The sequence below is a fragment of the Gopherus flavomarginatus genome, chromosome 2, assembly GCF_025201925.1.
Source record: "Gopherus flavomarginatus isolate rGopFla2 chromosome 2, rGopFla2.mat.asm, whole genome shotgun sequence".
Classification (NCBI taxonomy): domain Eukaryota; kingdom Metazoa; phylum Chordata; order Testudines; family Testudinidae; genus Gopherus; species Gopherus flavomarginatus.
The window spans coordinates 172772716-172794339 of record NC_066618.1 but is presented as its reverse complement, the minus strand read 5'-3'; the positions used below and the strand labels follow the sequence as shown (position 1 = coordinate 172794339).

General features: G+C 42.8%; 1 protein-coding gene across 3 annotated transcripts in view; it reads left to right on the top strand.

The window, feature by feature from the left end:
* Positions 1 to 21624, top strand: part of DROSHA (drosha ribonuclease III) — a 113492-nt gene that overhangs the window by 85844 nt on the left and 6024 nt on the right. For all 3 annotated transcript variants that reach the window (XM_050939847.1, XM_050939846.1, XM_050939848.1), the window contains 7 exons: positions 4298 to 4368; positions 5930 to 5974; positions 8372 to 8529; positions 9453 to 9558; positions 14118 to 14259; positions 21009 to 21091; positions 21182 to 21285. In XM_050939847.1, the coding sequence (XP_050795804.1) occupies positions 4298 to 4368; positions 5930 to 5974; positions 8372 to 8529; positions 9453 to 9558; positions 14118 to 14259; positions 21009 to 21091; positions 21182 to 21285 (709 nt within the window). The remainder of the gene's footprint in view (positions 1 to 4297; positions 4369 to 5929; positions 5975 to 8371; positions 8530 to 9452; positions 9559 to 14117; positions 14260 to 21008; positions 21092 to 21181; positions 21286 to 21624) is intronic.

The window sequence follows — 21624 nt, the reverse complement described above, 5'->3', positions numbered from 1 at the left end:
AAATCTATTTTTAGTCATTATCTCGGCTTATGTTTATAACTTCTCATATAACGCTACTACATGCACTTGCCTTGATATTACTGATCAGCAGATTATGAGATTTTTAAATGATAGCTCACAAGGCATATCCTACACAAACATTATTACAATAGTGTGTACAGTGTGAACACGGGTATATTCTGTCACACTGTGTCAAAAGCATTTAGCTGATATAAATATTAAAGAGTGATAGTGCCTCCTAGGAACCGCTGCCAGAGGGATGTGCAGGTTGCTTTCAGGGGCTGTCTGAGGTAAGTGCCGCTGGGCCAGAGCTGGCATCCCTCCCGTGCCCCAGCCCAGAGCCGCCCCCAAACTCCCTCCTAAAGCCCAGATCCCCTCCAGCATCCAACCTCCCTCCAAGAGCCTGCACCCCCTCCTGCACCCAAACTCCCTCCTGGAGCCCACACCCTGCACCCCCTTCTGCCTCAAAACTCCCTGCCTGATCCAGCCTGGTAAAAGTTAGTGAGGGTGGGGGAGAGCCAGCGACAGAGGGAGGGAATATGGAGTGAGCAGGACCGTGGTCTCAGAGAAGGGGCGGGACAGAGGCAGGGCCTCAGTGAAGGGGGCAGGGCAAGGGCTGAGGTGGCTTAAGCTTCCCCGGCATTGAAGCATGATCCCAGCACTGACTTGTCTTCCCTGAATATGATATTGGACTATGACCTATGAACTAAATTCTAAAAGAACTCTTTGCAGCTAGAAAGCTCACCATCTCTATGTATCTGAACCTCAAGAATTGAACTCATGTCTGTATGTATATTGATCTTTTAACCATACTCTCTCTCTTTTTTCTTTTTTTAATAAATTTTAGTTTAGTTAATAAAAAATTGACAAGTGTGTATTTGGGTAAGATCTGGAATATTCAATAACCTGGCAGGTAACGTGTCTGATCCTTTGAGATTGCTAGATCCTTTTCTTTTATATGATGAAATGAGATTTTCAGAAATCTTATATTTGACTTGGTTACTTGGATAAAAGCCTGAGGCTGGGTTACTGTAAGGGAACTGTGTTGTTTGGACTTCCGAGTAACCAGTGAGGTAATAAAGAAGCTCTTTTGTGCTGGCTCGGTAAATATAAAGTATTAAAATATCCACAAGCTTTGGGGATTGACTGCCCCGTTTGTTGCAGTTCACCCTAATTGGGTAACCTCAGCTGGCTCCCCTGGAACACTGCTCACAATGGATTATTAATGTTGGCAAAAATGTATAAGGAAAAGTTTTTCTGTGTAACTTTGGATGTGTGCTATACCCTATACTAGGGGTGGGCAAACTTTTTTGACCCAAGGGCCACTTTGGGGTTGTGCAACTGTATGGAGGGCCGGGTTAGGAAGGCGGTGCCTCCCCAAACAGCCTGGCCCCCACCCTGTATCCGCCACTTCCCACCCCGACTGCCCCCCTCAGAACCCTCCCCTGCTCCTTGTCCCCTAACCGGCCCCTCCTGGGACTCCCACCCCCTATCCAACTCCCCTGCTCCCGTCCCCTGAATGCCTCGACCCCTATCCACACCCCCACCCCCTGATAGCCCCCAGGACTCCCACCCCCTATCCAACCACCCTCTGCTCCTTGTCCCCAACCACCCTCTCTCCAGACCCCCCGCCTCTAACTGCCCCCTGGGATCCCACACCCTTATCCAAACTCCCCTGCTCCCTGTCCCCTGACTGCCCTCCCTACCCCTATCCTGCCCTCTGACAGGTCCCCCAGGACTCCCACTCCCAACCCTCCCTGTTCCCCATCCCCTGACCACCCCCCTGAACCTCCGCCTCATCCAACCACCCCCTTCTCTCTGACAGTCCTCCCAGAACCCCTAGCTCCCTTACTTAACCCCCCACCCACCCCTTGCCCCCATTACCAGCAGCAGGAGCTCACAGCCACAACACCTAACCAGAGCCAGCTGTGCTCCCCACGCTGCCCAGCGGGAGTGGCAGGCCAAAGTGAGGCCCTTGCGGTGGCGTGGCTGCTGGGGAGGGGCCGGGGACTAGGCTCCCCAGCCGGGAGCTCAGGAGTTGGGCAGGACGGTCCCACAGGCCAGATGTGGTTTGTGGGCCATAGTTTGCCCACGTCTGCCCTATACCCATCCCCTATGTTTGAGTCTGATCAATTCAGCGTAGCTTTGCTGTACACCAAATAAAGGAACCTAGGTGATGAAACTAGAGTCGAACTGAATTCTTAGGGCACCGAGTAGAAAACATCTCAGAGAAACCTCAGCACCAACTGCCTGACTTCACCATGCTACTTAAGATATGGATCACAGCCAACCACATCGGAATCTCACTCAGTATTGAAGCTACCTACTAAACAGATGGAAAGTGAAAGACAGCCCATATGTGAATACGGAGAAGGCATCCAAACCATGGAATGTCTAGTCATTCTTCGGGGGCACAGCCTTGATTCATTCCATGTTGTCGGAAGTAATAGAATGGATGACAGTCCTGGACATCCACTTTTAATGTTGCTTTGCAGATTGCCATATGTGATGGGGCACTCACCTCTGGTCAGTGCCTCCTGCCAGCTAGGTGTAATCCTGCACTTCTTCTCCACTCCTGGCACCCTGTCAGCTGCTTACCTCACTAGACAGGACTTCAGTGTCTCAGCCCTCCAGCCAAGCCATACATGATGCACGAATGAAACCCTTCTGGGGTAACAAAGGACCAACAAGGATTATTGCTATGCCGTTGTTAGTGTTTACAGCCCTGTCTCTGGTTTCAGTTTTGAGTCCCTTCTGGGCTAACTTTAAGTCCTTCCTTGGCCTGTTATAGAGCAGCATCCCTAGGACTTTTCCCCTGGAGACTCTTTGTCTTCACCAGTTCACATTGCCCCATCTCTCCAGCCAGGTCATCACTCAAGTTCAGTCCCCTTGAAGAGGGATAAACAAGAGTTTATAAAACAGTCTGTCTGGCCATACCAAGGTCTTCAGCCCCGTTCCAGCCCGTTGCTTTAGCTTCTAAACATACCTTATCCTCTTCCTGGGGCTTAGGATACTTGGCCAGTGGTTGTTGCGGGGACCTGGACCCACCCACTACTACGGGTCCCAGCCAGGTACCCTATGGACAGCAATCTCACACTGCTCCCTTTAACTCCTTCAGTTAGCTGCTACTGTTTTTCTTGGGCATTTTCCCACTGGATCTCTTTCTTTTCACCCATTACCTTAGGGTTACAGTTCTAAAGTCTACTCTCTCCTTGCAGAAAGCAAAATGCAGCCAGAACTCAACTTCTGGTTATCTCTCAGACCCTGTAGCCAAAGCAGAGCACCCTTCTTTGCTGCTCAGGTCACAGCCAGGAATTGACCTAATCCAAGGCCCTGCAGCTCCTTTTAACTAAGCCACCTGGCCTCTGATTGGCTGCGTCTTATGAGGCCTCTCTAGAAAGGCCTGGAGGACCCATGTTTGCTGTTTTTTCTTCTGAGGCAGGGTGTAGCAGAGCCATGGGTCTCAACGGGAGGCCTTGACAAGACAGGTATACCTGTTACACCATACAATATAAGAGAGATTCCCCCGGGATCCCAAATCAAAAGGTTTGTTTCCATCTAAAACCACTAAAGGATCCAAAATATATCAGTTAAACTTCATTCCTATATAAAATTGCTACTAGGTCCTAGCAATACCAGTATTCAGAACTATGATATAAGCCATTTTTTAAAAAAGCAGTATTCACTATTAAACTTAACTCCAAATAAAATACAAACCCCACACACTGATGCCAGTTTGGGAAACAAAATATTAATGGATGTGTGTGTGTGTAATGATCGGTTTGAAATGTTGAGAGTAGTTCTGGCAAAGATTCACACAGGATACGGGAAAGCCAAAGGGACAAAATAAATTCCCTGGCTGCTGTAAGTTATTTCTTGGTTATAAATGTCCACATATCAAGTGTACGAGAGAATTTTAAGTAGCTGGTTACTTGAAAACACCTATAAAAACAGGATTACTTGAAGCTAATGCTGTTAAAGTTCATTGTTCTGGCATATCACTTTGTATCATTGATGTAACTTGTTAGGATTCTAAGAATTTTTTACTCTTTGTTTTACACTGTTGATTTGATACTCTTTACATTTCGCAGAAAAATTCATTTTGCATTTTAATTACAAAGGTAGAGAGTGAGAAACTTGTGGTTTCCACAACTGCTATTACCACAATTGCTGTTTCTTTTTTTTGGAGGGGAGGCAGGAATGGGGAGGGAGGAAGGGGGGATTTATAGTCTTTATTTTGTACTTTTCTGAAAACTAGTGCATTTTTACCCTATTGTATATTGTTCCTTCCATATAGGAGCTGTTTACCTGGAGGGAAGCCTAGAGGAAGCCAAACACTTATTTGGACGTTTGCTCTTTAATGACATGGTATTTGTTTTCCTGTTGGCTGAGTTACTATTTTTTAAAAACCACGTTTTATTCATTTACATGTTAATTTTGTCAGTTTAATTAAAACCACAATTTTTTTTATATTTGGCGGCTGGGGTAGAATAAACTACATCTGGTATTTTTTAGTTCAAAGGTAATGAAAACAGCATTTTATAATACTGAGCTGTACTGGTCCTTTTGGAAACAAAGTAACATTAATTTGATTCTGTTTGCTTGTTGGCATACATGAAGAAGAGCAAATAGTGCAAGAATCTTGTAGAACTCCATTTAAACAGTTATTACAAATGGTAGACGTCTGTGCTATGGATTTAAAGGTTCCAACTTAGCTGCTGATCTTTGTGGGGGGTCAATATAGTTCTAAATGATAGAATTTTTTTAAGGGGGGGGTTAATTAGGAAATTACATTAAAAAAACTATATTAAAAGTACATTGTTTGAAATTCAGAGGGAGCCCTTAATTCTGGCATTTCCTAACTTTTGAGTGCTTGACCTTGCAACTTTAACATTTTTTTAATCTAGGGTTTTGGTTTGTTTTTTTTTTTAAAATAGTAAATAAAATAGGGAATATATGATTATATAAAATAAAAATTTTAACAGCATATGTATGAGATGGTATTTTTATCCATGAGTGTTGCGGACCTAAATGAGTTATGCAACTCAGGAAATGAATTCTAATAAAACTTTTTAACCACATCATACCATCATGTGTTCAGTATATGCCAGGTATGTAACACAAACATTGTTTTAAAGGTATTAAAATGTATTGGAACTATTTTTTGTAGCCCTCCAAGTGTTAAAGCTAGCTGTTTCAACCACCATCAGTCTAACTGCACAGTTAAAGTCTGTTCCAAATTGGCTATGTAGAGGGCCAGTGAGGATTGATATTTGCTAATTGTTGTTGTTCATCTATATGTTTTTAAGATGTTTTATTCAGCGTCATGGATGTGTGCACATTACTAGCCTATGTAACTATGCATTCTCATTACCCCCTACCCTCTTCCTTCTTCTCATTGTTTGGCGCACAGACTTGTGGCCTTTTGTAAAACTGGCTTGTAAGCCTTTTGGAGTAGGGGCTGGGCATGTTACACATTCAAAAAGAACTTAGTATTTGGGTGATGGGGCATTTAGGGCGCTAGTGCTTATAAATTATAGTTATACTACTGAAGAGACCACTAGCACGATGGCCAGGGAATTAATGAGTCTTGGCTTTTGGTCAATCTTAAACTTGCTGCGAAGCAGGTGGTGGGAAGTAAAGTTCAGTTATTAGCTTCAACAAATATTTTTTCTTGTTTTTTAAACTGTTTTTATTTGGTTCAAGGATTTTTCTGCCTCTTCGACACAAGCTCACTGGGAGAACTACTGACAGTTTGAGTAGTGAATACCCTATTTTAAAAATGAGATTGCTGGCACTATTGAATTTGCAATAAGCAGTGTCAGCATCTGAAACAGTTCAGTATTTCAAGTAATGCCATCTTATTTAGTACTGTGGAATTTGTTAAAAGACTCCCTTGAGCACTAAAGGCATCTCTCAATGTTTGCAGGACCTACAGGAAGTATGGCTTAATTACCCACTACACCCACTCCAAGTAAGTGTGCCTTTGTCTATCATAAATTTCATAGCTCTATTTTATTTCTAAGTATGCTTTTCAGTGGCATTCAGCTGTGGTGATATCTTGGAATATTTACTATCAAGTAGCCATATTTGCTTTTGTGAATTTTTGTAAATAACAAGCTTCCTGCCTCATGGCCTGTGTTTAAAATATGTGTGGATTTGCAGTGTAACTTTAGCACCCTCGTGGCCAAGATGGAGTCTGCTCTGTAGGCAGTTCTGGCCAAGAGAAAGTGCGCACAGGAACACAGCAGGAAAAGTTTCTTCCACCCCAGGAACATCTGTTCTAAACCCCCAGAGTGAACACACACACACACACACTGGAAAAGTACAATGGATATAAGAAAGGGAAATATTTATTTACAGAGGGATGAGAGGACAGAAACAACCAGGGGAAATAAAACAACCAGGGGAAATATAGGGGGAGCGGTAAAACAGGGTTGCATTCAAACCAAGGCCTCACAGTCCCAGGGGTAGCACAGTCTAGAAGGGCAGACACTGAGCAATGTGTCTGCACACAGAGTTCAGGAGGCCTGAGCAAAGTTCCAGTCCAGTGCTGAGTCTTGCGTACTCCTGTTCATCTTTGGCGCCAGTGAACTTTCCCCGACAAACCTCTCTGGTGCCCTCTTCTGCCGCTCTCTGCAAAGCCACACAGAGCGACCACCTCCCCTCTTAACTAGGTACAACCTCCCTCCTTATTCCCAGTGCAGAGTCACAAGCCCCAGTGCTCACAGCCCCATGCAACTCTGGGCAGTTGTGATATGGGGTCCAGCTCTGTCCTGTCCTTCTCGGGCAATTCCTCCCTGGCACAGTGCTCCTCCTGGCTCCTGTCCTGGGTTGTCCCCAATCGGCCGCCCTGTCCTTCCCAGGCTTCAGGCAGGTTCTCTGCCACTTCATTTTTGGAGGGCCTGCTTACTGCAGCCCTTCGCTCTCTCTTCTGCCCCAGAGCCCCACCTGGAGTTTTCCTCCTTTCTCTTACTGCTCCCCCTCCCACCTTATGAAGAAGATTTAAAGGGGCCATCCTCTCTAAACCCCAAGGGATTACATTGGCAAGATAAACCTAGTGTGAAGTAACTTTGTCTTCCTCCTGTTTATCTATTGTACCCAGAAACCAGGTACAAAAACAGTCTGTGCATATTTTATTGACCTCAGCATTTAGATCCTAACTTAATCATGGGAGGTCAACGGGTTTGAATCAAATTGCTTAAAAACGTATTGCTATTTTTTTTCTCTAATATAGCATGGTTATTTTTTTAACAGTGATTCCAGTAAGTTTACTATTACATGGACACTTAAAATATTGGCAAGTCTGAAATTTAATCAGTCTCTTTTCTCATCAATTTAGAAAGTCACTGAGTGGTTAAGGTACTAATAGAGAATGTGGGAGCCTTAGGTTCAAGTCTCTGGTCTGCCACAGACTTCCTGTGTACAATGGGCAAGTAATTTAAGCTCCCTGTGCCTCAGTGCTCCATCTGTAAAATGGGAATAATATAACAATTCTATCTCAAAGAGGTGTGGTGATGATAAATATATTAAAAATAGTAAGATACTCAGATACTATGGTGATGGGAGCCATACAAGTACCATAGATAAACATCGTTGTGGTTCAGGGCAACTGTATCTGTGGCCCACCAAGGGCATCCGCTCTAGGCTCCCACTCCTCAGCCATCACCTTTCTTGGTAGAGACCTGTGTCTCTTTCCCTACTGACTAGGGTTTTTCCAGGCTGCAGTAGATATTCCCAACAAGTCACACAGCACTTTGCTTTCTTGCCAGAGGCTATGAACAGTTCTGTGTTTTTGGTTTTGGTTTTGGTTTTGGTTTGTTTGTTTTAACCTCTCCCGCTAGTGATCTGTGCTGCTGCATGGGTACAACTTGCATTGGAGCTAGTGCTACCCATTTATTCACCACAGGTTATCACTAATTATTTCTCTTTTCTGCTCCCACTCATTTGGGCTGAAGATTTCATTTCCTCTTTTGGCCCAGACACCACCTACATCCCCACTTGGTGCTGATTCTCTCTGCTCTTGGGCAGAGTCAGCCTGAAGAATACCATTGTAAATATTATTAGAAATTACCTGAACATTGTCCTTTTAAATTTTATATTTTAAAGCTTTGTCATTTCTTTTTGTTTTTAAAGAAAGGAAGGAGGGAGTAGTAGGGTTTGTTGGTTTTTTTGTTGGCCTTTTGGTCTGCTTCTCGATTATCCAAGTGTCAGTCCAAGTGTGAGGTTGATATTTGTGTGTATACACAGTGGACGTTTCTGTTTTCCCTCACAAACGGCCAGTGGTTTTCAGAAGATCTGCTTTCTCAGATCTTTTTTCTTTGAAATGTATAGTGGCCTTCTATCGTTAATTTGCATTTGTTATTTACAGCTGCAAGAATCAAACACTGATCGGCAACTTATTGAGACTTCCCCAGTTCTCCAGAAACTTACAGAGTTTGAGGAAGCAATTGGAGTAATTTTTACTCATGTTCGGCTTCTGGCACGAGCCTTTACTTTGAGAACTGTGGGATTTAACCACCTGACTCTGTGAGTATAAAGCAGAATCCTATGCTTAACTATGCTAATCTTACTGCTGATTTCCTTAATGGTCCATATTTATAATAAGAAACAACTATGTATGTTTAATGAAGGTCATGATCTAATAGTGCAACCTGAGGTCATCAGAGACCCTGAATTGCTGCAGCAGAGCGTGACATTTTGTAGCATGTTAGCTGCCCCATTTTAACAGCACCATGTAACAGCTTGGATTGGATTACAAGAGGAAGAATTCATGAGAGATATGTTCATGTGAGGGGTTCATAAATGGCAAGAGGAAAATCACAGTTCAAAGTGCTATATCAGTTCTTTATCCCTGATGCAGTAATGCAATATGTTCACATGAACATGATGTGGGAAAAGTAAACCCATGCTTTTGGGAGCAAGGACTGTCTTTTTGTTCTGTGTTTGTACAGGCGCTAGCACAGTGGAGTATGATCCATGTCTGCGGTTTCTAGGTGCATCCACAATATAAATAATAGAGTAATACCTGGCGACCCCAATCCCGAACCTAAAGTAGAGTTAGGCCCTGATCCTTTAAGTAGTCATGTATGGGGAGACAGCTGATCCATTGAAATCAACAGACACAGCAGTTTATTTGCATTCAAAAAAATTGCAGTATTGGGACCTTGTTCCAAATAAATTTAGCACCAACCTGTACCCCCTAGTTAGTCCCACATCTGTGGTCTAGTAATTTTGTTTAACGGTAACTACCTCCTTTGCTTTTTCCAGAAAGTCAATATACAGGTATAAAGAATTGTTTTCATCACATCTAGTTAACACCAGAAAATTGTGTTAAATGTGTTTAAAAATGAACTACACTTGCTTTTAAATTACTATATTTTTTAATTTGCATGGTTTTCCCCCCCCGGACTGCTTATTGATCTTCCCACATTGATGTTTTCATTTTTCAGAGGCCACAATCAGAGGATGGAATTCCTGGGCGACTCCATAATGCAATTGGTAGCCACTGAATACTTATTCATACATTTCCCTGATCATCACGAAGGGCACTTAACGGTGAGAATACCATCAGTCATGCGGTCCAGGAGAGCAAATGTGGGACAGAAACAAAAATGATAAGAGAAGCTAGTTAGTGACTTATTCTGTATTTGATTAATAACAGAAACTTCAGGTCCCCTGTTCTGAATAAATCTTTGTTAATTCAAATATGTGAATCTTGCAATGGACAGGAAATGTTAATTTATGAAGCCAGTGCAATAATATTTCTTCCCTCTGTAAAATGGATCAGTAGTGGTTGTTATCACACTGATGACCACAGAGACCCCCAGGTAGTGCTTGTTTAACACAAGTGTTTGAAAGAGTGTTTGTTAGACAGACATCTAACATGAATTTTTATTCATGTCTGCCAGACTATTGAGTCAACTTTTTTTTTTTTTACATTTTCTGTGGTTGTCACTGTGAAATGATGTTGATTTCCTCCCAGACATTACAATTTGTTTTACCTTGGTCTGTCCATTAGTCTCATTATTTCTAACAATTTATTATTGATTCCCATAGTTTACCAGCATATCCTGCGTAGGAACCCAGGTTTTGGGCCTTTGAGCATCTTCTGAGTGCACTTTGGTAGGCAGTGTTTCAATAGATAGCCTTGCAGATTGGTCGAGTAGTTGAATGTAGATGGTTATTTATGGCCTGATTATCTGTGGAGAAGAGAATTATACTGCAGAATTTTCTCAGATACTCAAGCATTAATTGGAATACAAAATGAAAAAAGAACACTGCAAATTGTCAGGACTGTCAAGTCTAAAATTTCCTAAAATTAGCTAGAGGATTGGTTAGAGATTTCAGAGATGTTAAGATGAGTTTTCTCAGGCTTTAATGGGAGGGATGGAGATGCTGAATCTTTAACAAGGATTTTTTTTTATATGTTTCTTAGGCATTTGAGGTACAGATGTTTACAGAAATAACCCCTTCCCTCCAAAGTAAACAATATAGATAAAAATAATTTTATTAATTTATCAAGTTTCATGTAAAATATATGCCATCCATACATTCATCCAGGAAATTCAGATTTAATAAGGCCTGAGTTTCTAATGTAGAAAACATTAAACAGAAAAAATAGCTTTTCACACCAGTTTTAGTCATCAAAAAGAATTTTAAAAAAAGGTGGGGGGAAGGGCACAAACACATTTTTTTTTTCCTTTGCAGGTCACCTTTAAAAATGTAGGCATCGGTGCAAATATAGTATAATCAATCTCTCAAGAACTATTTGGCAGGAAGGGTATAGAACAGTGGTTCTCAACCTATTGACCATTGTGGGCTGCATATGCAGCTCTCTATGTGTTATGTGGGCCACATTCCCATAATATACATACTGCCTGTATGGCCCTGAGGCTGTCACATGGGCCGTAACTGTGTGCAGATTGGGCCGCAAGCAGTCCACAGGCTGCCAGTTCAGAACCGCTGGTATGGAGTGTTACTGTATAATTAATGGCTTTAAATCCTCAGGACAATGAACAGTATAGCTTAGTGTTGTTTAATTTAGTCATTAATGACTTGGAAAGTGGAACTAGTTACATGTAGTCCAAGTTTGTAGATGAAGATACAAAGCTAGGACATTAATAATTGAGATAATTGTCTTTTCATCGATTTAAATTTGAGAGGTAGTTGGAGTGGTGGTGAGTAACTTGGAGAGAACCAGCGAACATTAGGCTATCTATCTATATCTGTCTCTGTCTGTCTGTCTATCCTCATTTAGGGACATGTTTCCATCTAAAGTAATTATAGTGTATCAACATACTGCTATATCTGCAGTTTGTGCACAGCATTGGTCACGGAAGTCAAGGTAATGATAAATTTTCAGATGAGGGCAGCAAAACTGATTCTCAGTGTGAAGTAGTTGTTTACAAAGAAGTTAGTCATATATATCTTGGAAAAAGGGAAATAGAGAAGAAATTTTATGAACACTTTCCAGATAGCTAATGGGAATAAGGTATGTTCTGCCAAGGGTATAAACGTGTAGCTGAAGTTTCAGAAAGAATGGTTTAAGTTAGAAGTTAAGAAAGGCTTCTTGTCCACAATAGTTCTACCTGCCAGTACCTGTGTGTAATATGCTGGATGAACGCAGAAGTGTCAGACAAAGTTAACTATATATCTGGAATTAACTCCAGCTGAGTGTAGTTGCTGAAGTGTAGGAGACACCTTCCATAATGGAGTAGATTGGGTTCCCAGCCTGGAAGTCGCAATGGGTGGGGTTTGGAGTGTTGCAATGACTCTGTTGTTCCTATATTACTAAAGTGTATCAGGGTCCTCATTAGATTCTGGCTACATGGGAGGCGGGTCCTTGTATGGAAGAGTGGACTAGATGGACCACTGGTTTGTTCCATCTTTGAGATACATGTATTGTATATATCATTAGCATTTATTATTTGCATTACCATAACTCCTAGGATCCCCATTCATGGACCAGGACTCCATTGTGCTGGGCACTGTACAAACACAGAATAAGACGATCTCTGCCCTAAAAAGCTTACAGTGTTATAGCAGGCAGCCATTTATATGTCATGGCTGTTCAGCACTCTGGTCTCATAGGTTTTATGTTGTAGTTAAGTAAGATTTTGTTTTGTTTTGGGACTTGGGTGCTGTTGAAAGCAGATGAATAAGTGGAAAGGTGTGGAGAGGAGAGAGGAGTTAAGAAGGGAGGGAGTGATATGCTGATTTTGCAGTCAGACTAGTTTATGAAGATCAAGTTGTGAGTGTCTGCTTCATACATCATTGCCAAAAAAAAAAAAAAAAAATCATGACCATACTGGTCTTTATTTATCTATTGTCAGAGATGAAATATCAAGTACTGAGAATAAATCTTGATTTTCATAAGCTCAGTTGACACACTGGACCCAGGCAGCATAAAACTTTTTGTCTAATAAGCTGAACGAATGTGACATGGAACTCAAAAGGGAGCAATGTGTGCATATGCAATCTCTCCACCCTGGGTGGCTTGGATTGTTTGTTTGTTTCTTTTTATTTAAGAAAGTGACAGTTTTTACTCATAGACTTTAAGGTCAGAAGAGATCATTGTGATCGTCTAGTCTGACCTCCTGCACATTGCAGGCCACAGAACCTCACCTACCCACTCCTGTAATAGACACCTGACCTTTGGCTGAGTTAGGCTACATCTTCACTACCCGCCGTATCGGCGGGTAGCAATCGATTGCTCGGGGATCGATATATCGCATCTCATCTAGACGCGATATATCGATCCCCAAACGCGCTTATATCGATTCCGGAACTCCACCAACCCCAACGGAGTTGCGGAGTCGACATGGGGAGCCGCGAACATCGATCCCGCGCCCTGAGGATGGTGAGTAATTCGATCTTAGATACGTCGACTTCAGCTACGTTATTCACGTAGCTGAAGTTGCGTATCTGAGATCCATTTTCCCCCGTAGTGTAGACCAGCCCTCAATGAAGTCCTCAAAGAAAAAGGCTCATGCTCTTTTTAGTTACACTTTTCCATTTTGAAACTCCTTAACTTCAATAATCAGGAGATACTCAAGCTGAATTAAAACCCCAAACCACGTTTAAGATGTCTGTAAAGCTTTTATGTAACCATGTTTTCTGCTGAGCTCCATACTTACCATGTCTACATTACTACTATAACCAAACCAGGAGACTCAGTTAAAATACAGTTGTCTCCTCAATTAGTTACAAACCAGTGGCCATGTACTGTAACAATCAGAGCCAGATCCCTCAGCTGACATAAATCAGCTTAGCTACACTGACTTCAAAGCTATGCTTTATACCAACTAGCCAGGAATGTCCATCTCTTATCCTTCCTTTCCCTCGCACCCCCAATCTAATGGAATTATGAACCGGGTTTGCTAGTTGTGTAGTAGTAGTCTTCCTTGCTTTAACATAGAGAGCATCTTTGTTTTTAATCCTGGGTACTAATATTCTTACACTTTGGATGTACTGTATGTGTGTGGATTTCAGGATATTGTGCTTGTTTGTCTATATTTCCTATGGTAAAACATGTTCAGATTTTGTTAGCATATATACTTCCAGCAAAATCAATACAAGAAATAGAGTGATGAGGAGAAGGCATTTGTTTTTAAAGAGGAACACCACCAATTTTTTTAAATGTAATGCAGGATTATGGGAACTGCACCTTCTTTCTAAGCAGGAGGCTCTCTTAGAATCCTCCATCAGCGTGATTGTGCACTTCTTCCTGCACTGCTATATCATCTGGGCACCAGCAGCACAATAAAACTGACTAATGCACAGAGTCCTAGTCAGTTTCATGCTGCTGCTCCGACCAGTGGTACTGGAGCACTGTAATATGTCAGCTTCCGAGTCATCCTCTTCCTTACCATCAGCTGGAATGGAACAAGGGAGACAGATAGTAGAAAGAAGGGACAATGAAACAAAAGTTGGATCAGAAATAAATGGAGACTCTCCAGTGATAGAGTGGGTGTAAAAACACCAGCAGAAATCAGAATGTGCTGAGAAGAGAAATGCAGTAAACTCATGGGGACAAGGACCTAACAAACTGCTTTACTCTTATAGTTTAACCTTACCTAATGTTAAAACTGGGTGGGACTCTTTTGTGGTTTCAGTTGTTGCGAAGCTCATTGGTGAACAACAGGACACAGGCCAAAGTAGCAGAAGAACTGGGTATGCAGGAATTTGCCATCACTAATGACAAGACCAAGAGACCTGTGGCTCTTCGGACTAAGACTTTGGCTGATCTCTTGGAGTGTGAGTACCAATATGGGTCTTAATCAGACTGTAACAGAATACTTAAATACTTAATTACTTAATTAAATATTTAATACTTAAAAACTAAAAGCATGTGAAAAAATAGGGGAAGCTTCTTTGTGACTACCGGTACATTGAATAAGTATATTGAGACAGTATGGAAATAAAGGCCTTCATTCTACCAGGTATTTAAACCGCCTGTTTTCCCCCAGGACTTGTTTAATAATTCCATTTAAAAAGTAGTATTATTTTAAAATATATGTTTTAACTCTGTTTTTTGGTTGGATGTTGCTATTTTCAGATTGACACTTCTTCAAGTGATGATCCCTACGTGTATTCCACACATGGGTACACATGCTTGCTACGCACCCAACTCTAGAAATTCTTCAAAGCAGTGTCTCTTGGCCCACACATGGACGGTAGCTCTCCTTGTGCTCCCAATCGAGGGTATAATAGGCAGTGCGAGTTGATGCATCTCCAGTTGCTTCTTACCACTGCATGGCCTGAGTCAGAATTGTGTCTTCCTTCCCATCATTTCATTACCTATCAAGAAAACATTTGTAAATAGTTATGCTTTTAGATTAGTAGTTAAGAAGTTTATAGTATAGTGTGTTTCTCCCAGGTTCTGGAGCCAGTTTCCTCTCTGGCTCCAGAACTATGCCCAGAGTCCCAGGATTCAAGAATTGTGTCTCCTGCCCTTGATCCATCTCCATTAGTGAAGAATGACAACAATTCTTGTACTGTCTGGGAGAGGCACATATCTCTGCAAAGTGCAGTATCTGTTGTTCCTTCCAACCCAGAACTCAAGAAGCCTGAGAGCTTCACCTGCAGAAGCACCTGATAGAGAAGACTATGAGGCACCTTTCCAATCTAGGCCAGGGAGACCCCCCGGAACATTGACCTTAACTGCCTAGCAGCACCTGTCCAAGCACGTGCCTTGGTGTTTAACTTTCAACATGTAAGCGCAAGAATTCTTCTTCCAGGGTTCCCCATGAGAATAAATGGCACGATTTTTGATGCAGAAACATATCCCCATTGAGGACTGTCTATAAGAAACGAGCTTCCTCCCCAAGCCAGTCCAGGTCAGGTGAGACATCACAAATGAAACCTAATGAACTGGCTCCATGAAGACCCCAAGATCAGAGGGCAAGATGCATAAAAAGAAAGATCTGCCAGTTCAGTTGGTCATTTCGGTACCAACGTGCAAAGACAGACATTGATTGGTTCCATCTATGAGTGCTGGTCCAGCCTCAATGTTGGTAATGCTTCGTCCATCTAAAGACCATCCAGTTGCTGCAGATATACTGGATCTATGGGAACTCCTTGGACACCAGGTCCTACAGAGACTTGTATAACACCAGAGGAAATATGTCCTTCCTTTGCTGTAGGAGTCTACATCAGTGTCCTGGGAATCATTTCACTTCCAACCATCTGGCAGGACTACCCTGGTACCGATGGCACTGCCACTATCTATTGAGCAGTTCTCTGACTGGTATCTTCATAGAGACAGTTGAGCCCAATAGGCAGTCGAGAGGTTACACCCACCATTCCACTCGGTACAACCCCCTGCTCCGCCTGGGACCGCTGATATCAATTTCCTTAGGGTCCCCCACAACCTGTTGACTCCTCTTTCTGGCCTTATTGTTGTTCGTGGGATACATACGGCAGGCTTCCAAGCCCCTCTCAAGAGTAATGTCGCTCCTCTCCCTCTTGCCAATTGGTTCGTTCGTGTACGAGGAGGAAGAGGTGGAACCAGAGCAGCAGGTACCAACATTCCGTTGGTTGCCTCTTCATCAACTCCAGATGAAGTGGTTGCTCCTTCCTCACCTTCTCTGCCGAATGACCCTTGCCAATAGCAGGAGCCGTTACAAAAAATGTCCAGTGATCTACAGATCCTATTAGAGGAGACCCAGAACCTTCAACACTGGCTCCTGGATCATGCAGTCTTAGGGACTGAGTAAGGTGGCCATACCCATCATAGTAGAACCAGCTAGGGTGGTATGGAACACGCCAGCATCCTCTGCCTTTTACACTGAAAAGGGCCAGGAGATGGTATTTTGTTCCTGCTAACTACCAAGCGTTGTTACAAAATACTATTTTAATACCTATTCCAGGCATCCAGACTTCACAGACAAGCATCCCACAGAAGATAGGGTCCAATTTCAGTCTCTATTCAATAAGGGGAAGCTGGTGGCAAAGGTAGCCCTCCAGTCTGCAGTGGATGTGGCTGACACAGCTTCCAGAAGTTTGGACACTGGTCTAGTTATAAGAAGGGATTCCTGGCTACAATTACGAGGGTTTCCTAGGGAGGTCCAGGACCTCCCTTCTGACATATTGAATCTCTGCAGTGAGAAAATGGATGAGTCCCTGAACTCACTAAAAGATTTGAGATCAACTCTGCATTCCCTGGGGATTTATAACCCGACTTCTAGAAGGAAACATCAGAGGCAACCCTATAGAATTAGGCCACCCCCTTCTCATGCACATTATTACCAGCGCACAGCTGAACCAGCATGCCAACACCAGAAGATTCAGAGACCTCACTTCTCAGCCCCTTCTACTGCTACAGCCTCTAATCACTCTCTGTCACCAGCCAGGGGCCACTTTTGATGTATTGCTCAAGACCCACGTACCATCACTGATGCCAATCACCATGTCCCCATCATCTTTGAGGGCTGTCTCACTCTTCGCCCACAACTGGAACAAGATCACTGTGGACAGATGGATTCTGGAGATTATCCATAGAGTCTGGAGAAATGCCATAGAGTTTCTTTCCTTTCCACCTCACACATCCCCTTCCTGGTCCCCCGCTACAGGGATCATTCTCACAAGGTGATTCTTCAGTGGGAAGCAGCTTCCCTCACTGCAGGGCAATAGATCATGTTCCACCTCATTAACATGGGAGAAAGCTTTATTCCCCTTATTTCTTAATTCCCAAAAAAGACAGAGGGTGGAGCCCCATCCTGAACCTTCAACAACTCAACATTTGAAAGCGGAAGTTCTGGACAATTAGGCTAGCATCTATAATCCCCTCCCTTCAGGAAGGGATATGTTTCGTGGCTTTCAACATAAAGGATGCATGTTTCCATGTGGACATTCACCCATCACATAGGAAGTTCCTGCATTTTATGGTAAGCCAGGAGCACTTCCATTTTTTAGTCCTCGCCTTTGGGCTCACTGTGGCACCCGGAGTATTTATAAAGGTTTTTCTTATGGTGGTAGACCGGATGAGATGCCAAGAATATATAGTATTTCCATACCTGGATGATTGGCTCCTGGTCTGATCTTGTCAGAACATAGAGTCATCACCACAGTGTTTCATACAACTCTGAACAACCTTAAATGTGTGCATAAATGAAGAGAAGTCTGTTCTGTTACCCACAAAGTCAATAAACTTTATAGGGGCAAAGCTGGACATGTATTTCACAAGATTGTTTCTCCCCTCAGAAAGGTTTCATGCACTGAGCACCTTGATTTCCCATAACCTGCAATCCATGAATCACAATACACAAGTACCTCTCACTATTGGGCCACATGGCTGCATGCACCTACATGACTCCTTTCACCAGACTCCACTTATAGTGCCTGCCGGCTCAGCTCCACTCGATTTGTCAGCCAAGCAAGGACCACATCAACTCCTGGTCATTCTTACCAGAGTTATCATCTGACTTGGTGGTTGAACCCGGAAAAGGTCATGGCGGAAGTTCCCTTCATCACTCCCACTCCCAAGACCACCATTGTGATGGTTGCCTCCCTTTTGGGGTAGGCTGCTCATCTGGAGAACCACACTGATCAGGGTACTGGGACCTCTAAGGGACCAGACTACATACTGAAACTGAGGGCATACAAGGCCTTTCTTCTGCATATGCACTCACTCCATATTCAGATAATGTTGGACAATATCACCACTATATAAACAAACAAGGAGGAGCAATATCTCATCTACTCGGACAGGAAGCCATCAGTCTTTGGAACTGGTGTGTCAGGAACTGCATCACAAAACAGGCCTCGTGCCTTCCTGGAATTCACAGTTCCTTGGCAGACAAATTAAGCAGGAGCTTATTGATAGACTATGAGTGGGAGATTCATGACACAGTTCTGAGCGAGATATTTGCACAGTGAGTAACTCTGCTATGCAACCTTTTCGCGTCCCAAACAAACAGAAAGCTCCCCCTATATTATGCCAGGGGAGCCAGGGTTTGCGATTCCCAAAGCAATACTCTGCTGATGTCTTGGAGAAATGGCCTCTGATGTGCCCTTCCTCCCAGTTCTCCGCTTCCACAGGTCATAGGGAAGATAAGTCTCGACGGTGCCAACATCATTCTCATTGGCCTAGATAGTTCTGATTCATGGAAATTCTAACAGTCTGCCTGCCCACCAATCAGAATTTGCCTATTCTCAGATCTCCTAACCCACAGCAGGTGGAAGACCAAGGATCCCAATCCAGGCACACTGCATCTCATGGCCTTGTTTTTGAATGGGTGTCAGAAATAGAATGCTCATGTTCAGCTCCCATTCAACTGATCCTTTCAACCTGTGCACAACTGCACTAACATTCTCCAGATATTTTAACCATTCCAGTTGTTCTAGACTATCTCCTATCCTTGAAGACTTCAGGTCTTTCTGTTAGTTTGCTACAAGTACACCTAGCAGCAATATTAGTCCCTTCCTCCCTCCAGTGGAAGGACGATCTCTCTTTACTAACCAAACTACAGTACGAGTCATGAAAGGCCTGATCAGGACCTTCCCATCGGTCCTTAGACCTACCTATCAATCTGACCCTAACCTTGCCCTGTCCAAGCTCACTAGTCCACCTTTCATACCCAAGGTGACTTGTACTATGGCCCACCTGCCCATGAAGGTGGCATTCTTAGTAGCTATCACGTCAGCTAGATGGATTGGCATGCTTGAACCCTTCATGGTGGAATCTCCTTATACTGTGTTTCGCAAAGAAAAGGTTTCTCTTTGACTGCACCCAAAGTTGCACCCCAAGATTGTTTTCAAGTTCCACATCAATCAAATAATATTTACCTGTATTTTTCCCAAAACCCCATGCTTCCTCTGAAGAGAGGAGACTTCACCCTCTCAATGTCCAGTGTGCCCTGGTGTTCTGCCTGCAAAGAACCAAACCTACTAGGAAATCACCAAGACTCTTTTATCACGATAGCACAGAAGTCCCATTGGCAAGCCAATTTCCTCCCAGAGGATTTCTAAGTGAATCTCGGGATGCATCTTAGAGTGCTACAAGTTAGTAAATATTCCTCCCCCTGGAGCAGGGAGCACAGGATACCTCCATGGTATCCCTATCAGATATTCTGCTGCAAGACATCTGCAGAACAGTCACCTGGATTTCGATCCACACATTTGAGACACATTATGATCTAGTCCATGCCTTGGCTGCAGATGCAGTGGTGGGATTGGCAGTATTGCAAGCATCTTTGTTACCAGCCTCCTCACACTCATCTCCAGTCTAAACACTGCTAGCCAATCACCCATGTGTGGAATACACATAGGGACCATCACTCAAAGAAGCTGTGGAAGTTACTTACTATAACTAGAGGTTCTTTGAGATGTGTGATCCCTATCTGTATTCTACTCTCACCCTCTATCCTCTCTGCTTAGGATCCTGTTGGATTTGTGATAAGAAAAGGAATTGGAGAGGTGTTGACCCACACTGCCTATTATACCCTTGCTAGGGTGCACTGCTTTGAAGAATTTCCAGACTCAGGCATACGGCATGTATGCATACCACTTGTAGATTACAGATAGGGACCACGCATCTTGAAGAATCTCCAGCTACAGTAAGTAATCACCACTTTCAAGGGCCAGGTATTCAAATACTAGCCTCCCTTTTTGCATCCCCTACAAGAAGACACAAAGAAGGTGATTTAGATGCCTAAGTATCCAATTTGCAGGAGCAATCAAGTACTTATTTGTTTACATGACCTAACTCGTATCCCCCAAAGAACTGCAGGTGCAAAATTGTGGGCTCAGAAATGGGGGGTTAGTATAGGTGATATCAAAAATTTGTCCCTAAGAGTAAAAATTTATTGGCATTTGAGTCGGGGGACAGGAGTTCTGACAGATCAGAGGTAGTGACTCTGACATGCTCTCATTATTAGCAAAAGAGAGGAAAAAGTGATCCAGAATGTAGGGGTACTCTGTGCTTCACTGAATTTCAATAGGAGGTTTCAAAATAGCATTTCCACAAAGAGTACAGAGACACACAGAGCAAGCCCCTCAATCCATTTATGAAAGTGTTTGTGGTTCTCCTTCCAAGGCAGGTGAAATGGTAATAAATACTGTTCCAGGAAAGTTAATCTGTATCCAGTGCATTTTAATACATTGTGTGAGAAGCTAAGATCTGATGGCTCTTGCCAAATCCTTTTAGTAAATGGAAACTATTCACAAACAGTGATTTATACCTAAGCATTTATTGTGTGCCCAATAGTGATTTATTTCTAAGTCCTGGTCTGCTGGTTAAATCACAGGACTAGGAGCCAGATTCTGTTCCTGGCTCTATAAATGATTGTGTGTGTGAACATGGGCAAGTTGCTTAACCTCTTGCTGACTCAGTTTCCTCCCCTGTAAAGCAGTGGTAACAACAATTCCCACATCACAGCAGTGTTGTGAAGCTTAGTTTGTTGATGATTTTAAAGTGCTTTCAATTACTCTTATAGTGCTATAAGAGTGCAAAGCACTACACTCCTCTTGTGTGGGTAGTAATACCTAAATATTTTGTTTCTCAGCTTTTATTGCTGCTCTTTACATTGATAAGGATTTGGAGTATGTTCACACTTTCATGAACGTGTGCTTTTTTCCACGATTAAAGGTAAGGTCACTTTGCTTCATATTTTCATATATCATTGCGATTTGAGCAGTTACTGCAAACTCTCAAACCATCTTTGTGGATTTATTATAGGAATTCATTTTAAATCAGGATTGGAATGACCCTAAATCCCAGCTTCAGCAATGCTGCCTGACTCTCAGGACGGAAGGAAAAGAGCCAGACATTCCTCTATACAAGTAAGGACCCCTGTATCACTTATACAAACTAATTATCAGTCTTTGTTTTACCCAGTACAAGATGTGATCAGACTGAACATTTTTCTTCTATCGTGTCTTTATTTTAAGACTCCATTTGATCATGACTAGGTTTAAAATTGTTCTGTCTGTTGTTTAAAGAAATAATTCAGTCTGCTTCCAAACCAAAGATATTAAAAACAGTCTTGTTTTGTTTGGGAGTAGAAATCGTTGAGCCAACATTTTGAGATCTGTATGTTTTAATCACTGCAGAGTTGAATTATTAAGAACCTGAGCTTTGTTCCCAGCAGCACCATGAACTTTATGTGACCTTTGTATCTC